The sequence below is a fragment of the Ictidomys tridecemlineatus genome, chromosome 1 (genome assembly GCF_052094955.1).
Source record: "Ictidomys tridecemlineatus isolate mIctTri1 chromosome 1, mIctTri1.hap1, whole genome shotgun sequence".
Classification (NCBI taxonomy): Eukaryota; Metazoa; Chordata; class Mammalia; order Rodentia; family Sciuridae; genus Ictidomys; species Ictidomys tridecemlineatus.
Window position 1 is genome coordinate 104,687,112 of NC_135477.1, and position 13,289 is coordinate 104,700,400.

At 34.6% G+C, this 13,289-nt stretch overlaps 1 protein-coding gene across 1 annotated transcript in view; it reads left to right on the forward strand.

The window, feature by feature from the left end:
- Erap2 (endoplasmic reticulum aminopeptidase 2) overlaps positions 1-13,289 on the forward strand; it is a 38,948-nt gene that overhangs the window by 9,848 nt on the left and 15,811 nt on the right. The window contains exons 4-11 of the mRNA XM_005326142.5: positions 419-553; positions 2,257-2,377; positions 4,054-4,208; positions 6,935-7,048; positions 8,430-8,561; positions 8,795-8,926; positions 10,272-10,340; positions 11,346-11,518. Of these exons, the coding sequence (XP_005326199.1) occupies positions 419-553; positions 2,257-2,377; positions 4,054-4,208; positions 6,935-7,048; positions 8,430-8,561; positions 8,795-8,926; positions 10,272-10,340; positions 11,346-11,518 (1,031 nt within the window). The remainder of the gene's footprint in view (positions 1-418; positions 554-2,256; positions 2,378-4,053; positions 4,209-6,934; positions 7,049-8,429; positions 8,562-8,794; positions 8,927-10,271; positions 10,341-11,345; positions 11,519-13,289) is intronic.

A 13,289-nucleotide genomic window follows, 5' to 3' on the forward strand; every position in this document is an offset into this window, starting at 1 on the left:
ATGTATGAAATATGATATGTCAAGAGCTTTGTAATGTTTTGAACAACCAATAAAAAAAAGAAGGAAAAAAAAGAATGTAGAAGCATCTAAGATTTTATATATATATATATACATATATATATATATGAATTATATATATGTGTGTGTGTGTGTGTGTGTGTGAATACACACACACACACACACAAATACAAATGTAAGGGCCATCATTTTGTGATCCCAAAAGCACTGCTTTGTGTTTTCAAGAGGATAAAAGAAATAGAGCTACGAGAGGCCATAGAAAGTAAAAAGAGTTCATTGATCTAGAAAGGCATCGAGGATCCTTCAGAGTGTCAGGCTTCCCTCTAACTCTCCTGCCATAAGTCAGGCGTGGTCATGAAATATCCAGTTCTCAAATTTTGATTCCTTTCCTTTGCTGTAGGTTAAAACAATTGAACTTCAAGGAGGCCTCTTAGAAGACCACTTTGCAACTACTGTGAAAATGAGTACCTACCTTGTAGCCTATATAGTTTGTGATTTCAACTCTGTGAGTGGCACAACCTCATCAGGGGTCAAGGTGAGATTAACTTCTAATTTCATACCCAGTGCAGAATAGTAGCCTGAAAGCAATGAGCTTTTAATTATTTTCTTAAGCTTTTCCCTTTATCATTAAAATATTTTTTCTTATTTTACATAGTAGAATAGGTTAAAAATTAAATTTAAAATGTTCCTTTATTCTATCACCAAGACACAGCTATTCATAATCATAATTTAAGCTTTACAAATATTTTCTGTATGTACATAAGTATATTTCTGTGTACATTGTAACACTACATACTGTATATATTTATGTATGTATATTTTTTCAAATATATGTACACTTTTGTAAAATAATAATTATGGCTGACTTTTACAGAATTTTTTACTAAAATATAACATAAAAATTAAATGCCATTAAATATTTTTCTAAAATATTATGTTAATAATTTCATGAAGATTTTAAAAATCAACATCTTATTTTAGGGCATTCCTATTTTCCTACTTGTTTTCTATAACTTTTTTCTCAATAAAAGGAGATCTTCATTATTTTTAGAGTCTTAATTACTTGCAAAAATTTACCAGAATACCCAATGATTATCTTACAGTTACATTTTTACTAACATCAGTGGAGACACTATAGAAATAAAAAAGAACTTCCTGCCATGAGGAACCAAATTATAGATGTGAAAACATCTTCAAAGAACCATAAAATAAGACTTATGAAAAATGGGTCTAAAATTGCTATTATAGCTTACATACACATATGTTTATGTAGATATGTATTATGAGTTATGTGTCTGCATACATATCAAAGCACCTCTGAACATAGATATATATGTGCGTAGATGTGGGTGTTGGGGGGGGGCAGTCAGGTGGCATTTCACTTTAGAGGTACATGTTTCTATCAGCTTTCTTGGATTCACAGCCTAGATCTACAACTTTCTACCTGTGTGATTTGTAACATGGCACTTAACCTCCATGTATTTTGTTTCCCTTGTTTCATCTGTAAAATAAAGATGATAGCATGTACTTCACAGGAGGTGTGTGTATGATTATTAAGTTAGATTTTACTTGTAAGCATTTAGTAGAGTGCCTGGTAAACCATTAAAAAATTGGTAACTATTTGTATATCCCCTGCATGAAAGTTCTGAGAGACTTCAGTTAATTCAGAGCATGAAAACAGATCATGATATGAAAATAGCCCTTTAGCCCTATACTTGGAAGCTAAGAAAACTGGAATCTAATTTTTTTTTCAATTTAACTGCTAGTTACTTTGGGGTTGTTATTGAATATACTTGAACATTTCTTAGCTTAAAACAAGCTAGACAGAGGATGGGGGTAGAATCTATAAATTCTTACAGGTTTTTCCACATAGCAATAGGATCTATGTTTTACTTATGACCATAATTTTGGAATATTGGTTTCAAGTGCCAGAGTATATCATCACTGATATGATATACTCAAGTGGGTTCTCATAATGGGCTAATATAGCTAATAATTTACAAATCAACACTCAGGGAGTTGATTATAACAGAAAATACAGGGTTATTTATAATTTTCAAAACTGACTTTTGTCTCAATACTTCATAGAACCCCTTATATCTTATTGACACCATGCTAAAGTTATCTTAATACTTTCTTGAAAAATTTACTCTGTCTTTCTGTGGGTAAGAGTTGTCAGAAATGGAGTTGTAACCAAGAGCTGTCACTAAAAGACCATTTCTGATCCACATTTCCCAGGTGTCCATCTATGCATCCCCAGACAAATGGAATCAAATGCATTATGCTTTGCAAGCATCACTGAAGCTACTTGATTTTTATGAAAAGTACTTTGATATCAACTATCCACTCCCCAAACTGGGTATGTTCATATTCTACATCATTGCCTTTATATTTGCTCATAGAACTTGCTTTGATTTCATCCCTGTTTATATGAACATTGAAGAGATTCAGTTAGCCCAGGAAGGAAAAATGTGTTTTCCAGAGATGTTCCTTGAACATAGAAAGTATAATACTGGGGAATTAAATTGACCAAATTATGTTATGTGTATGTACAAATAGGTAAAAACAAATCCCACTATTAGGTATAACTTTAATGCCCCAAAATATTAGAGGAAAAAGAAAAAGAAAGAAAACCTCCAAGAAATTAAAAAAAAAGAATAAAAGAAAATATAGTACTCATGAGAACCCCAAGTAGAGTGGATCATTTTTCTATTACTTCATCAGGTTTAATATTAAAATATTAATGGCATATTAGAATTGCATGATTTTTCTGGAGCATTATCTATACTGTATTTGTATAAGATCAGCTCTCTTTTCTAAAAGCTGTCAAAGGTTTATGTAACCAAAGAGCTAAACACTGTCCTTCTAAATATTATCCATATTGGTCACTGAAATTAAAAGATAAGACTATGGCACAAATTTTTAAAATTGGGAAGAACAGAAAATTTAAGTTGGGTGTACTAGCAGGTCTTTACATGGGATGATACTCATAGTCTACCTTGGATTTAATTTCCTATCTTAAAAAATAAAAGTTGCAGCCAGACACATAGCAATAATCACAGCAGCTCAAAAGGCTGAGGGCAAGTTCAAGGCCAGCCTAAATAACTTAGTAAGACCCAGCTTCAAAGTTAAAAAATAAATTTAAAAAACAACAACAACAAAAAAAAAAAACACCTAGGAATCGAGTTCAGTGCTTTACTAGGGATATAGCTCACTGGTAAAGTACCCTGAGCAATTCCCAATACCAAAAATAAATAAACAAACAAACATTTTTATAATGTACAAAGCACATTAAAACTGTTAAGTAACCAAGTGTAGTAGTGCATGCCCACAATCCCAGTGACTTGGGAGGCTGAGGCAGGAGGATTGAAAGTTCTTTTTTAAGAATGAGTTCATTTTTTGTGAATCTCAAACATGACTAGAAATTATTTGATGCTACTTATTTATTTATTTTTGGCACTGGGAAAAAGCACTAGAGGTGCTTAACCACTGAACCACATCCCCAGTCCTTTTAAAAAATATTTTATTTATAGACATGGTCTCGCTGAGTTGCTTAGGGTCTTGTTATACAGAGGCTGGCTTTGAACTCGTGATCCTCCTGCCACAACTTCCCAAGCTGTTGGGATTATAGGAGTGTGTCATTGCACCTGGCTGATGCCTTTTATTTTTAAAGATTTTAAATACTGCTAATATAAAACAAACTGTGGGCATTTTTAAAATAAATTATTTTCTTGGCAGAAATGCACCTAACTTTTTTTTTCAGAGTTTGGCACTTTCAGGGAAAAAAAATGGTCAAGGGTCAGTAAGTTACTTTAGCCACAAAAATGTATGGGGAGAGTTTATTCTACTTATTAATGGATACTGATTGTTTTCAATACAACTACAAGACACCAAATCAATTTTAAGATTTTTATATATATATTTTTAGAAAATTGTATATACTCACTGAAAGATCATGGTGTGTATGGGCAGGGAGAAAATTCTACTTCAGTGAGGAAGCCATAATGATCAAGTATTGTTATTATTCTGTCCTAGATTTAGTTGCTATTCCGGACTTTGGGCCTGGAGCTATGGAAAATTGGGGCCTTATTACATATAGAGAGACATCATTGCTCTTTGATCCCAGAACCTCTTCTGTTTCTGATAAAATGTGGATCACAAAAGTCATAGCCCATGAACTAGCACACCAGGTAGGTCACACTCATGATATTTTCTTGTATCAAACTATAAAGAGCATCATACAGATCACAACCAATAATCCTGAAACAACATAAAATCAGCATTTTTCTTATGGAGGGGAACTCAGTGGTTATCAGGTACAACACAATGTGTCAAATAGCAGAGGACTCAGCCTTTGTAGGGCTAACTCTGTAGAGTTTTATCACAGAGTGACCACTAAATTTATCTTTCAAAACTCTTCAAGGAAAAGCCCTTAAATATCCTTTGGGGAAAGGGGTGAGAATCATGCAGACACACAGAGCACAGAATTAGTAACCTTATAAAAACTTCTTTCAAAATATTTCTTATGGTTTCCTGGCATTGCAATGTAGGACCAAATCAAACTCCCTTCAGTTAGATCCTGTGGTTTTATGGCCATAATGAAGTAGCTCAAGTAAATTACTCATGAGCTAATGTATGAAATAAAGTTAGTTCCTGCTTCATAAGACTGTTGTGAATATCATAGATAAAGAAGGTGTCTGCGCCCATCATATTGTTAAGCACTCAATGTGTCACTAATGAAGACAATGACCATTAATACTACCTCTGAAAAATAAGTATTACAACCAGTATGGAACTGTAAAACTAGTCTATAGTTATCAGAGATCATTTCCACACTATTTTACTTTCCACTCTATTTTATTTCTAAACACTCTAATACAGTAAATTATTAATAACATTGGAAGTTCACTTTGACCACATGGGCAGATATCATTTTATTGTAGAAGTTGGTAAAATCTCTTCTCTAAAAATTTTTAACTTCATCCTTGATCACCCACATAATAACAATGTATTGAGTAGCTTTGAACTAAGTACTCGATCCCCATTACACAGGGATCCATGCTTTCAGCACTGTACTTTGAGAACATGTGTGCGGCTTCCTCTGGTTCAGAATCTCCCCACCGACCATTTTAGGTATTTCATAAGTCGCTGAGAGCTCTAAAGCACTTAACTGGGTCTAGAGAGTTCTATTTCTGTTCAATGTTTGTGGGGAAATGGTCTGCGAGCTCTACCTTTGAGGCTTGATGCTCCCTCCCTCTGAGCCTTCCTTTAACAGCTTCTTTTTCACAGAGGTACAGAGTCTAGGGCTGAAGCAGCAGACAGCATTTGAATTTTTGCTTTGATTATTTTGTCTGTCCAGTGATGTCCATGTCATCATGTCATCCTTGTGTATAACCATGGCAAAGGATTCTCCAAAGCTAGTTGGGTTCCCAGCATGGCATGTAAGGCCTCCATGAACCAGCCTACTTCCAGCTCTCCAGCTTCATTTTTTTATCTATCCCCTGAAGCTTTAGCCATCCTAGACTACTTGTTATTTCCTGAACACCCCCTTACACCTTTGCTCCTGCAATTTGATACACCAGCACACCTAGGGACTACTTGAAAATCTCAGGAAATAAGTCATTTTCTAAGTGCCCTACATGTTCTCCTCAAAGAACTGGTTATTTTCTCCTGGAATCTTTTCTGCCCCTAGCAAAGACATTAATGGATCTTAGCACCAATAACACTTTGTTGCATTTGTCTACTGGTTGACCTCCATTATTTATATAAAGGCAGAGGCTACATTATATATATATATATATATTTGTATTTCTGATATATGGCATGGTGCCTGAGATACAGTAGATTCTCAGTAGGTAATTGTTGAATGAATGGATAAACTACTTTTGCTGGTGAAGTTATCAGATTCAGTTCAATCTGTGCTTTCCATATTCAACAATTAATTGAGGGAAACTTTCCGTCCCTTCTCACAAATGACCTTAGAAAGATTTATGTCCACTTGCAAAATGATCTGAGAGTTGTCACAAAAGGAGTAGAGCTGAAGATTTCGAGAGGCTAAAGACCTAGAGTTTTCTGTATCATAACTATAACAAGGCGTTTCTAAGTCTTAGAATCTTATTGGTTAAGCTTCTGGTTTATCTGGATATTTCAATCCTAAAATACATATATGAGAAGCACAGTATTGGGCATATAGGCTAAATACATAAAAAACATAATAAAATGTGAAAGACAAATATTTAAAATTCATGATACAGATGAAATCTTGGTCAAAGATAAATCTCTATTTAGATTATTTTTATCATTCATTTTTATTTAAATGTGCATCTTAAATCTTAGAATTTAATTCTTTTGGGTGGCTATATTAATCCTTAGATGTCAGGGTCAGAAGTTAATGACTAAATTTGATCATCAGTATTTTTTATAATAATCTGAGAGTTCTAAATGAATTCTTATGATTTTCTTAAGTACCTACTCCTTAATATAAAAGGATGACCTCACCAAGGACATTTTGGCTCATATTTTTCCCGTGGCTATTATCTTAAATCAAAGACAAGAGATTATTCTTATTGTTCAAGAAAGAAAAACTACCCTTAAAAAAAAAAGTTTCCTTTTCTTCCTCAATATTAAATCTGAGCTAAGAAATGTTCAGTGGATAGAACAGAAGCAAGAACATTATGGTCAAGGAGGATACAAAATCAAGAAAGAGGAAACAAGCAAAAAACATGGTGGTGAGAACAAAAAGTCAGGAAAATCAGTAGAAGGAAATTGTGCAGAAAGAAAAGGGCAGCAAAGATGAGGGAGAGGCCTTAATTAGCAATGATTTTGAAAAGTTAGCAGCTATGGTATATTTTGCTACAGTTAAATTTTTTTTTCGATATTATTTGAATTCTAGTAACATTGATTTTTTACTTCCTAGTGGTTTGGCAACCTGGTTACAATGGAATGGTGGAATGATATCTGGCTTAATGAGGGTTTTGCAAATTACATGGAACTTATATCTGTCAATGCTACATATCCAGAACTGCAATTTGTAAGTTCATAATTTTGTGTGTCATGCCATATGCCCTAAAGATTCATTGACTTAGTACTAAAGTTTTGAGTGAATATTAAAAACTACCTAGCAATGTATTTTATAATCACAGGGTTTTTGATACATAAAACAGTTCACAGATCTGGATGAAACATTAAATATCTTAGAAAACAATTAGCATAAAAATCTCCCCCCAAATGGACCATACAGAGAAAGCAAGCTAGCATAAATATACAGCAAGCTAATGCAAACATACATGGGAAAATATCACTGTCAGTATACTTGAACAGCACTGCCATGGATACTGTGTACTATGCAGAGTTCTTAACGCATCACCTGAATTGGACACAATTGGGTCACATTCCTGTAGCATTTCCAAAGGGCCTGCTGGCTTCCCCAATGTGTGCAAAGAACTTTATTCAAGTCCTTTGAGGAAAATGACTTGTCTCTTACTTTTTAAAATTTTATTAATTTAAGTATTTTTTAGTGCAAGGGAACAAACCTGTGGTTTTATTGTTGTTGTTGTTTTGTTGTTTTAACTACTGAGCTACACCCCCAAATCTTTCCAATTTTTCTTTTGAGACAGAGTCTCACTAAATTGCCAAGGATGGCCTTAAACTTGTGATCCTCCTGAGTTGCTGGGATTTCAGGTGGGCACCACAGTATGCAGCAAGCATATCCTTTATTTTAAATAAATGTAATGGCCTGATCATTTTTCAAGTCCACATCTTGAGGTGGTTAGTAATGTCTTTTTGTTTGTTTGTTTGTTTAAATATTTTTTTAGTTGTAGATGGACACAATACCTTTATTTAATTAATTTATTTTTATGTGGTGCTGAGGATTGAACCCAGTGCCTCACACATGCCAGAGGAGCATGCTACCAGTGAGCCATACCTCTAGCCCCAGTAATGTTTAATCAGCTCTTTGGGGGTTGACATTTAGCCCAGTACATGTGGATTCAAAGTCAGGGTCTTCTTGTTATTTCCTACACACTGATTCAGTACATTAATCTCGACACTTAACACATTCTCACTAGTAAAATGCATATAATGCCTCTACCTTGCAGGGATTTTGAAAGGATTGCAGATGATGGTCCTAGTACACAGGAAATATTCACTAAATAGAAACAATTATTTTTATTTCTGTACTCAAGGACTTGGTACATGGTAAACATTCAGGCAATGTCTGAGGGAATGTTGGATTTGTACCATTTCAAAGTAGAGAATTGGCAAAAGGGGAATATAAATAAAGAGAAAGAAGCATCTTAGAAGAAATATTGATCAAATTTTTATCTCTAACAACATCTTACTAAAAACTAAATGTGTTTTTATATTGCCTTTAGAGTGCCAACTAAAACCTAAAAGTTTTCTCTCCTATTTAGGATGACTACTTTTTCAATGTGTGTTATGAAGTAATCACAAGAGATTCATTGAATTCATCTCGTCCCATCTCCAAACCAGCAGAAACTCCTACTCAGATACAGGAAATGTTTGATGCAGTTTCTTATAACAAGGTAGAAAATGTTGTGTGCAGATAGAAGTTCTTCTTTCAGAAGAAATAGAGTAACTGTAAAGTCAACATTTCAAGCCATTAGTACTTGGCTATGGCTACCTGTTTCATTTTTTTATTTTCTATTAATTTTTTGGACATCACATGTTCCATAAAATTTAAGCTTACTTTAAAAAGCATATCATACTACCTTTTCCTTTATCTGCTTTCTTTCTGCTTTTTTTTTTCTTTTTAAAGGGAGCTTGCATTTTGAATATGCTCAAGGATTTCCTGGGTGAGGAGAAATTCCAGGAAGGCATAATTCACTACTTAAAGAAGTTCAGCTATAGAAATGCTAAGAATGATGACTTGTGGGGCAGTCTGTCAAATGTAAGTCCTATGTTGAATTACAGTAGACTGTTAAGTCTAAAAAGTTATAGGATAATCACAAAAGTTTGTAAGTAGCTATGTTGTCAGTCAACGACATTTCTCCTACTTGCCAGGTCAGTTTCTCTAGAAGGCAGCTCCTTTCTATTTCCTCTGGCAACACACTAGACCAGGATGTCACCCTGAGATGGATTCACTGTTTGACCTTGCTGTCATTGGTTTCCCTTCCTTCACTTTTATCTCCTTTCTTTCAAAATATTGATAGCTTTGCAATCCCTGACATGTAACACCTACTTTTCTTGGCCAACTTTTAAGTTTGAATTCTACCTATTCAACTTTATTCTCCAACATGCATTTTTTGTTGCATAAAACTAATATTTTCCTATATTAGATGAACTCCTGCTTGATTCCTGCATTGTTGTGCCTTTGTTTCTAGTGTCCTTGCAACCTCAAATACCCTTTCCTTTTTTCAATAATTTAAATGCTATGCAGCTTTTAAGATCCATCTGAGAATTGCCTGCCTCCTTTTATGGATTATTCCAGTGCTCACTAGTTTACCTCTTTGTTGAATGCATTTATGAACTGTTCCACAAAATGATGCTGTATTTTATCGGTGTATATGGATTTGGAAATAATAATAATAATTTGCTTAAGAATATGAATAATGCCTATTTTTTCAATGCTATGGCACGTAGAATATTGTTGATAGAATAGTGATTAATAAAGTTAACAATTGATTAAATAACTCATAATCTTTTTGTCTTTGGGACTCATAGAAAAGACAAAGCAGAACACAGCTCAGATTATTCTAATATTTATTAAAATATTTTTACATTTCTACTTCAAAGAAAACAATTTTTATAGAATAGTTGAACTGGGAGAATTTGTGCCTATAGGTAGAAGAATCTAACCATGTTAGGTGAAGAACTCTTCTCATTTTTATAAGCATTTGTATCCTAGGGACAGTAACAAATTTGCTAGATATTTGCATAGCATTGTGTAGTTTAAAAACACTTTCATGTGCATTATCTCATTTTATTTTCATTTTTATTTATTTTGTGTGCGTGCCCTTTCTTAAAATGGTTATTGACTACATTGAACATTTTTGAAAACTTTACACACATACACACACACACACACACACACACAAAACACAAAAGAATAACTTGTGTGTATTTCTATCATTTGATCACTACAAAGATACCTGTTTTTCATTTTCATGTTCATTAAGGTGTCTAGATGCATTATATTTTCACATAGCTATGATAATAAATATCTGCTCATGTCTAATACACAATTGCCACCAATAATCAGTTCCTAAATGACTGTGTTTTTTCTTGTGTTCTAGAGTTGTTTAGAAGGTGATTTTACATCTGGTGGAATTTGTTATTCTGATTCCCAGGTGAAAAGTGACACAGTAAGTATAAAGAGAAGAAGAAAGATCTGGTACATCACCTGACCTGGAATGAGTAGGGCATAAAAAATGGCCCATCTGTTCCTTTAAATAACTGGAGAGGAAGAGAGACTCCACAATTTTCCTGGAAACAAAGCTGACTGAAGGAGGAATGGTCAAGCCTTTTAGGGCATTGATGCTATTATTACAGTATTTCTGTTGTCTTAATTCAGCTTTCCCACAGCTACACTGCTTGCTAAAAATAGCTCAAAATTCTTTTGAGTGGTTGTTACTGCACTGGCATCCCTTAGTCTTTTTTTAAAAAAATGCCAAATCAAGTATGTTTCTAGGTTTGGAAATAGTGTCTGTCTGGTTATCTTGAGACTTTTTTTTTTTTTTTTTGTTACCTTTGGACGCTATAGAAGTACTGCAGCAGGAGGGAGAAAAATGCATTGTGGAGAAAAAGGCAAACTTTTTTTCTTTTCTTTCTTTCTTTTTTTTTTCTTTCTAAGAGTCATAATAATCCTGTAAGTCATTGTATCTAAGGAAAGTTTCATCATCACCCAGTGATCAGAAATCCATATTAGAAGCACAGAAGTTAGGTTCCATGCTCCATTCAGTATACCTCTGTTGGAACATTTGAAACTCTCCTAAAAACAGACATTTCCCTTCTAACCCTCTCTGCCTGAATTCCAGTTATTACAACAGAGAGGAAATTTTTGCTTTTCGTTTTTATAAAAGGGAACAAGGGAGACGCTCCAGTCTCAATAGCTTCCTTGCTGGCTTTTCTAGTTAGCCCTGCAAACTCCCCTGTGTATCCCCCACTCAGGAAACCTGCAGAGGGTGGACCTGGGGTGGCCTGCCCCAATCCAGTGACTTAGATTGCCCTGGACAGGGAGACCAGCAGAGGACTCATGCTAATCTCCCTCCCTGAACCTTGCTTCTAACATCCAAGGAGATGAAAGCTTCCGATCTCCTTTTGGAATCTCCCCTCCTTCTTGAGTCACCAAAGTTCTCTTGTCATTTCAGCTTGCTTTTCTGGAGGAAAATAAGATCAAAGAGATGATGACTACATGGACTCTCCAGAAAGGAATCCCCCTGGTGGTGGTGAAACAAGATGGGTGTTCACTCAGCATACAACAGGAGCGCTTTCTGGAGGGAGTTTTCAAAGAGGACCCCGAATGGAGGGCCCTGCAGGAAAGGTGGCTGATTTTCTTTTTGGATCTAGTTTATCTCATCTCAGTTTGCTCATTATTCTGTTCACTTTCTCCCAGTTCCTCTGGTAGCTCTGCAGGATATAATTTCTTTATAGAAATCAGGCCTAAACGAGCCTTGATAACAGATTTAAAGAGCTTCAGGTGGCCCAGATGGCTTTGTTCAACAACTCCTTTCTTAGAAGTTCCATGCTGCTTTCAGAACATTGGTTCTGATGCAGAATGGTTGCTTATGTTTCTATTATGTTACACTGATTTCTGGGCACTCTCAAATGGAGTGAATGGCCAACACCTAAGAAGAATTATCTCAGGTAAACTTCTTATCATTAGAGAAATGACATTCCTATGTGATAAATTAGATGTAAAGCCTTCTATTGACTTTCATTTTTCAGCAATAATCTATAAATATAATGTCTGAAAACATTATATTCTTGGTAATACTGAAAGCAAATTCAATTAACCACACTATCATCTTGTTCACCAGCCTTTCCTGCAAAAATTTGTCAAAGGCATCACTGAAATCAAGTGACACAATACCATCCATAGTTCTCTGATCTATAGTCCTATCTTTAAGATAAATGAAGTTTAAAATGAAATAATCTATATTAAACTGTGCTGGCTCTTATGATTATTTTTTTTTGCTCAGAATGCACCTAATAATTCTATAATTTCTCTGAAAGTGAAAAGCAAATGGAGGTCTGTAACACATAGAGTATATGTGTTCTTTTTCTTTTTTGTTGTATCCATAATTGTATGGATTATCAAATCCATAGCAATTCTCATCTGTTTCTCTGTGTGCACATCTTTCTCTTTTTCTGTGTGTTCTTCTCAAGTCTGAAACTCAGAGCTTAGGCAACTTATAATTTAGTAGTACAGTCTGGGAAATTTAATGTTTGATTCAATGTTAGAAAAGCAGGAGTCACCGTTTTGCAAATTATCAAAATGTCATGAGAGAGTTGAAAACTATGGATTACCCAGAATAAATACACAGAGAGAGAGAGAGAGAGAGAGAGAGAGAGAGAGGGAGGGAAGGAGGGAGGGAGAGAGAGAGAGAGAGAGAGAGAGAGAGAGAGAGAGAGAGAGAGAGAGAGAGAGAGAGATTTGTATTTTCCCTCCATCTGGAACAAATTTAAATGATTCTTATAAAATGATTGCCCTCTGATTCATGGTTATCCAAACTCAAGTAGTGCTCTTCTTTCTCCATGTCCAAAATTCATCCATGAGTCCCAATCCATTAATTCTTGGCAATATTTATGGGCCCATTTTACCTTTCTAGGTAAAGATGTCAGATTTGCTTGTTAAATATCTGTACTCTCTAGGTTAACACATAAACTGTTTCTTCTGAAACTTTACTAGATAGAGCTAGTATATATTGTTTCCCTTTTTCAAATTTACATTTTACATGGTGTTTATTATTTTTTATTTTTTAATGGTGCATTTTTGTTATATATAATACTAGGATTCATTATGCCATATTCATACGTACACATAAGTTGATCAATCTCATTCCCCAGTACTTGCCCTCTTCCCTTTCCTCCCCTTCCTTTCTCCCCCAATCCACTTGCTCAACTCTACCTATCTCCCTTCTATTATTATTATTACTTTAATTAGTGCATTATAAGTACATCTAAGCAGGATTCACTTTGGAGTATTCATACATGGACATAGTGCAGTTTGGTAGATTTTTTTCCCCTCCCATTTGTGCATTCCCTTTCTGTTTTATAACCTATTGGTGTTATCAAGTGCATGATTTTACATG